This window comes from Drosophila sulfurigaster, chromosome 2L, assembly GCF_023558435.1.
Source record: "Drosophila sulfurigaster albostrigata strain 15112-1811.04 chromosome 2L, ASM2355843v2, whole genome shotgun sequence".
Lineage (NCBI taxonomy): Eukaryota > Metazoa > Arthropoda > Insecta > Diptera > Drosophilidae > Drosophila > Drosophila sulfurigaster.
Window position 1 is genome coordinate 18,921,719 of NC_084881.1, and position 10,382 is coordinate 18,932,100.

The following is a 10,382-nucleotide window of genomic DNA, read 5'->3' on the forward strand; positions in this document are numbered from 1 at the left end:
GTTGCTGATGATCGCGATCGCGTTCCTGGGTCAAACGGCTGCCACCACGTGTCAATTGTTGTTGCCACGGCAATGTAGGCGGTGCTGTGGGCGTGGGAATTCCCGAATTCGATGCCGATGTGGAGGCCGACGAACCAGATTCAGCAAAAATGCGTCGCGATAGTCGAAAACTGCCACCAGATCCTGAGCCGCCTCCTAAGCTGGTTGTTGGCGTCCCACATTTGCTGCTGCCATTGTTGTTGTTGTTGTTGTTAAGGTTGCTGTTGCTCTTGCTGGCTGCTGCTGCTGCGGCGGCTGCTGCAGCGACACTTGTTTTGCGCAACAATTTCGTGTTGTACTCGTCGCATTTGTCCTTCTCGATGCGTGTGGAGCTCAGGGAACGTTTGCTACGCTTGCTGCCCAAATTGAAGTTGTGCTGCTGCTGATGTTGCTCATCGCTAAGCTGCCTTGTGTCTGGGGGAGGAGGTGTAGAAGAATGCGTGGAAGAATTACTCAAATTGCAGATGTGTTGCTGGTTGTTGTGATTGTTGTTGTTGTTGTGGTTGTGATTGTTGTTCAAATTAGGTATCTTTGATTTGCCCGTAACATTGGTTGCTGTAACGCTTGTTGTTGATGCTGCTGCTGCTGCTGTTGCTGTCGTTAGCGGATTCGAGTTGAGATCAAGCGTGGCAGATGAAGAGCGTGTTGCAATGTTGTAGCAAGCAGCAACAGTTGCCACCGTGGGTATCGCAGACACATCACGATAATAACGCGCTGTTGCCACGGTGCACGGTTGCTGCTGTTGTTGCTCCCCCGTTCCCGTTCCCGACACCGACCCTGACCCTGACCCCGCCCCCGTCGTTGCAACACCAGGTCGCTGAAAGCGAACACGCGATCGACCACGCAACGTCATGTGATGATGCGAGCTGCGCGAAACGCTGCTTCGAATGGGCGGAATTGTTGCCGAGCTGCCGGCAACGCCAATTGGAATTTTACTCTCATTGATAGTGGCATACGATTTCAATTGTTTATCGCCAACAGCAATAGGCTGCTGCTGTTGTTGCTGTTGCTGTTCTTCTCGCTGCAGCTGTTGTTGTTCCGCTTTGCGCAAGTGTTTCAACTCCATTCTGTCAAATGTTGTTTGCATGGTGTGGAGAAGGGAAGGAGAGCGAAATATTGTGACCAAAGACCAGAGACAGAGAAATATACAAGAGACAACAGAGAGAGAGAGAGAGATAGGGAGAAAGGAGTGTAAGCTGAGCAAAACCAATGCAATTCTACAACATCATCAACAACAACTTAACACACACACAAAAAAAAAGTAGTTGGCCAAAGGAAAACATAATATCGCAAGCTTGAGATAATTTTGGTTTTATTTTTTTTTTATGCATGCACAATCAAATTGTAAGAATAATTTAAATAAAAAATGGAATTTTGTAAGTACAACATACTTGAGAAATACAACACAATATCAGATAATATTATTAGCTGTTACAATTAGTTGCGTCGCTCAAAACTTAAAATTTTGAACATTGTTTTATTTTGTTAGAAATGTGCAAAAACTTTGCTGTTAGCGGGTTTTCTTTTGGGGGTGAAAAGGAATGCTAAATTAAAATGAATTTAATATTAAATGAATACTTGCTTATAAAATATTTACAACTGCCGTACGAAAAATATGTGCAACAATTGGACGAGAACACCACACTAAATATCAATAATAATCATAAAGGGGAAAAATACAAATGCTAAGAGTAAAAACCGACAAGAGAAACTCAATTCAAATATATATAACAAAATTTGTGTTAATTGTTCTTGAAGCTAGCCAATTGAACTTGTGGATATAAAAGGGCTGGTGCTTAGTGGGCGGAAGGGGGTGGGGCGAGTGGTGGACGGCACTTACCTTTTGCTATAGATGGCCAGACTGCGAGTGCGACTAGCCGTCGAGTTGGTCTGCACATTGTTGTTGTTGTTGTTGTTAGTGCTATTATTGTTACAGTTATGCATGGAGTTGCTTAGATTATTGTAGTTGTTGTTGTTGTTAAGGTTATGTGATGTTGTTGCCGCTGCCGCTGCCGTTGTTGTTGTTGCTGTTGTCGTTGTCACCGCTTTGAGAGGCAACGATGTCGTCGTGGACATGGCAACCACATTGTTGTTGTTCCGAAATGGCTGAGAACGAGCGCGCGTATGCCGCAGATTGCTGTCAATTTCACTAAAAGCAAAAGCACACACACCAAATATTAAGTATACGCAAGCAAAGTTGCTACCATTTCAACCACTCACCTGTTGCCCGCTGCTGTGTTGCTGGCACGCGAATGATGCCGCCGCAACGCCTTGATTTGATTCAGTTTATCGCCCTGCGTCTGCGCCTTGCTCTTCTCCAGCGCCGTCTGCGTCATGCGCACCGATGAGGCAATCGTATGGCGAGCCGCCTCAAACACATTGGCACTCGGTTTGCGCAGCTTCTTCTCCGTGCAACTGCCCACGGCATTTGGCTCCAAGACAAGATTGTTGCCATTGCCCCCATTGTTATTGCTGCTGCGCGAGGCGGCATTAGGATTGACCAGACGACGCAGCGAGGTGGCTATAATCGTTGGCTTGTTGGCGCTCGATGGCGATTTGCGGCGACGCGTTGAAATCGTGTAGCTGGTGGTGGAGCTCAACGGTTGATCGGCCGCAGCACTTGCGGTGTCCGTATCATTGTCGCTGACATTGCAATTCGTTTCGTCCGTCGACTGATAGTGCAGATCCTGCTCCTGCAATTCCAGCTGCCGTTCGGATAGCTCATCATCGGTCTGCTCACCGCCACCAATGCCACCGCCGCCGCTGTAGCTATTCGCATCCAGCGTGTCCTGATCATGCAAATGCATTGTGTCCACCCGCTGTGAAATGCCCTTGACGCGTGTCAACAACAGATCCACATGGTCAAAGGGACTCGCCGAGGATTGCTGTTGCTGCTGCTGCTGTTGCTGCTGTCGCAGTTGTTCGTTCTCCACCAGTTTCGTCTTCAGATCCAAGCTATAGATGCCATACTTGTGCTGCAGCATGGGCAACGAGCTGCGGCGACGCATGCGCTCGCCCTCCGACCACAACCAACTCTGCTTGCTGCAAGCAACGAAGAACAGTCAATAAGTTTTCTTTAATATATAATATGAATTCATTAGCTTACTCCTCCATCCACTGCTGCTGATGGCCAATCACAGAGCCAGGACGACACAAACGCAGCCAAGCGATAGCCTCCAGTGCACTAAACCCGTAATGCTTCATGATGTAGGCGCCAATCAAGCTGCCCGTGCGTCCCAAGCCCGCCTTGCAATGCACCGCAATGGCGCCCTTTGTCGTCTCGCAAATGTTTAGGAATTTCTTGAGTATGACATCGCTGGGCGTGCTGCCATCAATGAAGAACAGATCCCTGTGATCGAAGCCAGCATTCTCAAACGACGAAGCATGATACACTTTGGCATTCAGACGTATCACGGTCGTCACAAAGTTATCCCGAAAATAGCTAAAATAGCGTTCGGGTGCATGGCATGGATAACCGTTGGGTAGCGTCTTCGACTTTTGATGTGGCCCACAGAAGGCGATAAACTTCTGGGGGACAATCCAATTGAAATCGCCGTTTTCGACACGCTCAAAATACTCGTACTCCTCTGCATCAAAGTCATTGAAATTGAAGAAGCCCGCCTGCAGGCCCTTGTATATGGCATTGAGGCAGTCGAGCAGCGAGATCTTAAAGCTACTGGGTCCATAGCTGGCATCACAGAACAGCGTATACGCTGGCAAATCGCCGGCAACAAGTAGTTTATATGCCTCGGCTGGTGACTTGTTCAGGTAGATTATCTGTGTAAAATAGGGAGTTAAATATTGCTCTATTTCATATATTTGCAGCAAATACACTTACTGCATACGAACCAATCAGGTAGGCCGCATTTAGACGCTTCGCCGGATTCATTGAGGTGTAGTGCACGATTTTCTTGTTCGCGTGCCCCTTGGCACTTAATTTCGTGTTGAGCTTCATGCAGTAGCGATATAGTATACACAGATTGAGTGGCCCAAAATCATTGTAGAAATTCTCATACACAAACTCCTCATCGATGTTGAAATAATGTGTGTTCGCCGTATTCTTTGGCTTGATATTCTTCTTGAATACCACAAAGTACAAGCGATCTGCAAAAATTTAAATCTGTATTAGAGCCAAATTTGGAATGAATTAATTCAAGTTTTCTTACCTGGTTGTATCTCGGTGGCACAAGCCAAGAGATCCGAGTTGTCGTCGTCCAGCATCATGTTTAGTTTTGTGAAGACTGTGTGTGTCATAAATAATGCGATAATAAACAATTATTATTTATTGCAGTAGTTGTTTAAACACTAAACAAGTTTCGAGTACACCGCAAGCAAAGCCCACACAACACGCCCTCCACAAATGCTTCCGCTTCTTTCCATAATAAATAACTATTATTTCAAAAAGAAGAAAAAAAAAACAACTCATTTTTTTCCGTCTTTTCATCTCAAGCTAATAAAATTCGCCCACTCTACTGACTTTGCCTTTATTGGACAGAGTAAATGCTGTTTTCCGCAAAAGGTTTTTTTCTCCTATACATATAGACACACTTTCAAATATATATAGAGATATATATCTACATTTGTGCACGTATAGTCATAAAAAATATAGTGAAAAACATGTGTTCAATATATGCGAATTGTCCTCCTTTGCCGACAAGGGACATTTGAAGCACCCTCGGTTGTATTTTTGCCCTATTTGCCCCACTTTTTCTTGCTGCAATCTGCTTCTGTGTGTGTGTGTGTGTAGCCATAGGTGATGGCTATATTGATATGCATATAACCATCAAGCCGTCAGTCCACACGTCAGGCAGTCATTTGCCGACATCCGCATCCTAATAAACAAGGCGAAAGGCCATAAAAAGTACAATAACAATTGCTAAACCGACTATCAAATACACTTTTATGAACAGTCTTAAGGAAATACAACATCAAAGATCGTAAGGTAGATGAAGAAGAAATGCTTTTAACATCTAATCGAAGACGTTTAACTTTAAACATTTTAAAATTGAAATGGCTTCAACTAGGAACCTATTTAGTTCGTATTCTATACTTTCTTTAAAAAAAATATACTATTATTTCTGAATCAATATAAAAAGTGTTCAATTAGACATGAGAAACCAACAAATTAGTAACGAAATTGTGATCATGGTATTCAAATCTATTCTTATTTCAAAATAATCCCAAAACGAAGTAATTACGTTTTAAAAGTGTATCTTTCTACGAAGCAATAGGACCTAATCCATGTGAAGATACTCTCCAAACTATTGTGTATCGATTTGACATAACTTTTTGACACAGAACTTGTAACTAGTTAAGGGGAAGCCCCTCTTCTAGTGCTTCAAGCCAGGCAAACACACAGCTGATGGGTCTCAAAGGCCCTTTTCTCATTCCCCTCAGACAAAGTTTATGATGTTGGCCCGCTTGGAATGGACGGAATGTGTGTCGTTCACACACTTTCACGCACACTCATCCATCGTATACTATATACACATATGTACATAAGTACATATGCACTTATGTATGTATTGTCCATAGAACTGTATTATAATATTCGATTTTATGCAAATTTTTAACCTTTCAGCTTAGTCATAGTGAACGAAAGAGCAGTTGGCGTGCCGTTCGCTGGATTTTGAGTTTAGGGACCTACGTTTCCTTTTCCGGATTGAAAAGTTTAAAAGTCAAGCGAGTCGGAGCGCACCTTTAATGCCGGATTCGCATGTCAGAGGGTAAGAGTTAAAACCAAAGCTAAAGATAGATTGCAATCAGCCCCCAAGACTATAAAGACACAGACAAGCCAACGTACAACGTGGACTCAATGTATACTATACTGAAAGTATGTAAGGCATGTCAAGGAATGTAAATACATGCCTCGATAAGTGCTTCAGTAAATGGGTGCGAAATATCATTAAATGGGTGTAGATTCCACACTGCACTATGGGGCATTTTCCATTTTAGCTGGCATTTAATATTACGAGTAAACCATACGAGATTTTTTACTGCAGTTTTCGGTATTATGTTACTATATTCCCAAGGAATCTATCATAGAAAAGTGGGCGTGGCAACACCTCTACCGCCCCCCAAGAATCGGAAAAAATTGAATATTACCGACACCTATGGAGTTAGTATTATAAAATTTGTACACCAATATATACTTACCCTTCAGAATTCGACACGCCCCTTAAAATTTTTCCCCGCCCCTTCCGCCCTTAAAATTTAAAAAAAAATTGAATATTTTGAGCAATTTTAGAGCAAACGACCCCATTCTTGGAAGACATAATGTAAATCTTATCCCGGATGTGCACTGCAAATTTTGTGCCGATCGGATCAAAACCAAGGAAGTTATTCACAAAACATTGCTTCAGACGGCCCTTCTCTCTATTTCCTACAGAGCTCTGCAGAGCACAAATCGGTGTTGGAAAACGTGAGGTTCTCTGAGAAAAATGCGAATTGCGCCAATTGTGCGCAAAAGTGCAGAAAAAGACAACTATTGGTGGATTAAGAATTGACAACACTACAACATACACTTGAAGGTTTTGCTAACTTTTGCTAACTTCATTTTCAAAATCCTTTCCAAATTTGAAAATTGTTCTTCAAAATCCAGCTTATAAAGCTTTTAAAAAATTACAAAATCTTAGTATAAACACACACAATTTGATTAATTATTTACTTTTAACATGTAGTACAAACATGCGAAATTATTATCCATCACTTCTTTTTTTTGTTAATAGCTTTCAAAATAAATAAATGAATAACAAAGTTCACTCAAAAAAAAATATGCAAACTTAGCAGCGTGCTTTCGGATGCAACAACTGACTTTACAGCTGTTATGCTCAAAAGAGCTGTTAGATATACATGTTTTTGGTATGAGCCATAACAGTTTGATGTTCTGTTAATGCATTGACATTAACATTTTTCTAATTGGAACACTTTTCAAAAACGCCTAAATGCCAGCTAAAATGGAAAATGCCCCCATAGTGCACTGTGAAGAATATAAGAAGTTGCAGCGTAATTTACTCTAAACTGAAAAGTAATCCTAACGATTTTTTAATCATACCAACTGTAGAGAGTAATGGATTACCACATAACTAGGTTTTTGGATGTAATAATAGTTGGATTATAATCATTTGAGCAATCTAAAAGAATAATAATATCATATTTTCTTTGCAAACAAATGTAAATTTCAGAATTTTGTCTAAATCGACATATTTTTTAATAAAGTCAATGTAAAACTATTTTAAGTAAAAAATTTTTTATATTAGTTTAGTACTTTGGTACTAAACTACTAAATAAATTAATATCAAGTAAAGAAAACAAGTAATTTTGTGACACTAATGTATTTAGCTTTATAATAAAGATTTTATCTTTACGAAATTTTATCAATAGTTTACTTTGTGGTAATAAATCAAGTTAAATTATTTGAAGTAAAGAAAAGTACATTATTCGAAAATCCTCTACGAGTTTTCAATAGGAAATAAATTGACAGTTGATAGATTGTATGTTTATTGATAATTATTTCATGGACAGTTGGGTTCTGTATAAAAGACCTTAACCTCCACATAACCTATAAATGGGCAGCTCTAAGCGACAGGTAAAAGCGATGCAAGTTCAAACGGAATAACTTGGAATGCTCTACAACCAACAAAAATACATACATACATATGTGTAAATAGCCCATACAATATCCACATACACACACAAGCATATTGTATTTTCAGCTATTCTTTGCTTATTGTGTCGCGAGCAGATCGATCAGTTCTCTCTCGCTCTCACTTCAATGCGATGAATGAAAGGTTTAAATTAGAGCTGTGGAGTGCCAACGCGCCAAAATATGCATATGCATATCATATCATGCATATCTATGCTATGCGTGTGTGTGTGAATGTTTATGTAAGTAAGATAAGTGCATATATGAACATTCCACGTGACGACAACAAAGCATATCTCCAAAAACAATCTCTCTCACACACACAGAGTCTTGCAATCGCACACTCATGCAAGTGCTTATCGATACACTCACACACACATACACATGCATAGTCACAGCGCAAGTAAACATTGAAGGGGAGGCAAAATAAAAAGAAACAAATAAAAGTGTCACAGTGTCCACAAACTGCATTGAAAGCGGTTTGTGTGCTTGTATGTGTATGTGTGTGTTGTTGAATTTATAGTTGAAACTTAAAGCTAAACTGAGCTAAGCTGGGCGCAGTAAAACAATAAGCATTTAAAACAAGTTTTTAAAAATAGCCCAGCCACATGTGACGTCACCAACAATAGCTTAAGAACAACACACAATATGCTGCACACACAAACCTACAAAAAAAGCTACTCTCTGTTTGTCAACGTTTAAAATGAATGGCGATGGCGCGATGGCGATGTTCGTCGTCGCGTCCGTTTCAAAAGTTAGTTGTCAGTTTTTGTTCAAATGAACGCAGCAGCGGGCAGCGCTGTTGTCGGTCGAAGCAGAGATTTTTGCCGCGCGCATACCATACACAAACACAGCCAACAATTTACAACTACAACAACAACGGCAGTTCTCCCCCCAAACAAGTCTCCACCCCGTCAATGATGCCTTTTGGTTTTTTTCTTTACACTACTGCGCATGCCGTGTGTAGTCTCTCTCTCTCTCGCTCTTCCGCTCTAGCGCTCTCAAAAGCGCTATGCTTTTTTCTCCGTCATTTACACTTGTTCATATTTAAGCATGAGTGTGTGTGTGTGACTGTTTATGTGTGAGAGTGCTGGTGTTGTATTAATAAAAGCAACCAACGCACTTTTCTTCAAAATCCAACAACACAAAATGAAACTGAAACGCGAAATGGTCGGAAGAAGACGTTTGTTGTTGTTTCTGTTGGTGGCTTTGGGTGCTTTGTGTACTGCGTAATCAATTTTTAGGGTATAACGTCGCTTTTCTGGACTATTTTCGTTGTAAAAGTTCTTGAGAGTGGATTGCATGTTGCGGGGGGTGGGGGCTTGTAACAGTTGCACAGTTGGCATACACACACATACATATACATTCATGTATTGGACTCACCTAAATATTGTTGGATGTATAGATATGCACAGCAGGATGGGGCAAAAGCAGAAGTAGCAGCAATCGTACAACACACACCATGGAACTAGAAATTTATATGTGACAAAAAGTTCTTGGAGGGGAAGGGGACTCTTCAAAAACAACAGCACCACACAATGTTTTTTCCTGTTTTTGGTTTTTTTTTATATGCGGGTTTTAACTACAAATTTAGATGACACAAAAAATTTTCAAAGCACAAAGTATCTAATACATCATTACTTTTGTCGTTGTTGGGTTTTTTAATTTCTTAACAGCATTCTCAGTGTTAGAATATCGTGTAGGTTTTTTGCTTCGTTTGCGTTTTATGTTTTTTCTTGTGTATATTGTTTTTAAATATCGTAACGTTTCTCTCACAAAAATAGGCGTTGCGGTCCGAGTTTTAAAGGCGTTTTCGACTGCTCTGCAAGAGCTCCCAAAGTGAACTGACAACTCGTTGCGGCGTTGGCGCTTTTTCCGCTTAGCTGTGTGTGTGAGTGTGTTTGTGCCTGTGTGCTGCTTGCCCCATACGACCACCAATGCCGTGTTGGCGCTATACAAATATACCAATACTGAGATAACCGATTCAATTTTAATCTCTCGCTCTCTCGAGCGCCCGCATATTCAACCAAACCAGGGTTGATTTAATACTGTTATCGCATTGCCAACTCACTTGCGGCGCAGCTTTGCCAACCAGATGTGTTATATACTGATCAGAATATCCGTTGAATTTGAATTCAAATTAAATAATTTTGCAGCATATGGAGAATGTATTACAATCATGCATTATTTTTTAAGATTATTAGATAGTTATGATATGAATAGCAATAGCGAACTTAATTACTTACCATCCACTCAGCTAACTTTGTGGATTCTGTGTGTGCACTTCACTCTGTGCAGTCATTGTGGAATGTATGCATTTTTGTCCACAAACATAACGGGCCTCATGGCCAAGTCAGGTACAAATATCCTCCTCTCGCTCTTACGCATACAGGAACTAGTGTTCACTTGTTGCTGATCAAGAGAGCGGTTCTCTTTGATGGATGCTCTTTGTAGCTACGTGACTGAACCGGGAGTTTGTCATGCATTTTTTTGATGAGAATTTTATAAAATCGCAGTAAGATCAATAAAAAAATTCCGGTATGTATTAAAATGCTTAAATATTTGATCTTTTCTAGTTAAGAATTAATTTAATTGCAGCGCGCGAAACGTAATTTGAAATTCATTGAAATCTTGCATCTTGCGCTCTACTTTCTGGCTTACACTCTTTCTTCCGCGCTCTTTTGTTGGCCTCTCACTT

At 40.8% G+C, this 10,382-nt stretch overlaps 1 protein-coding gene across 1 annotated transcript; it reads right to left on the reverse strand.

Annotated features, from left to right (window-relative positions):
* Positions 1 to 291: 291 nt before the first annotated feature.
* Positions 292 to 9,437, reverse strand: LOC133835077 (dual specificity protein phosphatase CDC14C). Its single transcript, XM_062264943.1, has 7 exons — positions 9,068 to 9,437; positions 4,206 to 4,280; positions 3,878 to 4,143; positions 3,146 to 3,816; positions 2,260 to 3,081; positions 1,880 to 2,188; positions 292 to 453 (listed from the first exon to the last, which is right to left on the reverse strand). The coding sequence occupies exons 2-7, from the start codon at positions 4,261 to 4,263 to the stop codon at positions 438 to 440; spliced, it is 2,142 nt and encodes a 713-aa protein (XP_062120927.1). The 5' UTR covers positions 4,264 to 4,280; positions 9,068 to 9,437; the 3' UTR covers positions 292 to 437.
* Between the last annotated feature and the right edge of the window lie 945 nt (positions 9,438 to 10,382).

Excerpts from the sequence above, each read along its gene's own strand:
- LOC133835077 (XM_062264943.1), bottom strand. The coding sequence starts at position 4,263 with ATGATGCTGGACGACGACAACTCGGATCTCTTGGCTTGTGCCACCGAG. Across the intron at positions 4,144-4,205 it reads TGCCACCGAGATACAACCAG|ATCGCTTGTACTTTGTGGTA; the intron begins GTAAGAAAACTT and ends AAATTTTTGCAG. Across the intron at positions 3,817-3,877 it reads ACCTGATTGGTTCGTATGCA|ATAATCTACCTGAACAAGTC; the intron begins GTAAGTGTATTT and ends TATTTTACACAG.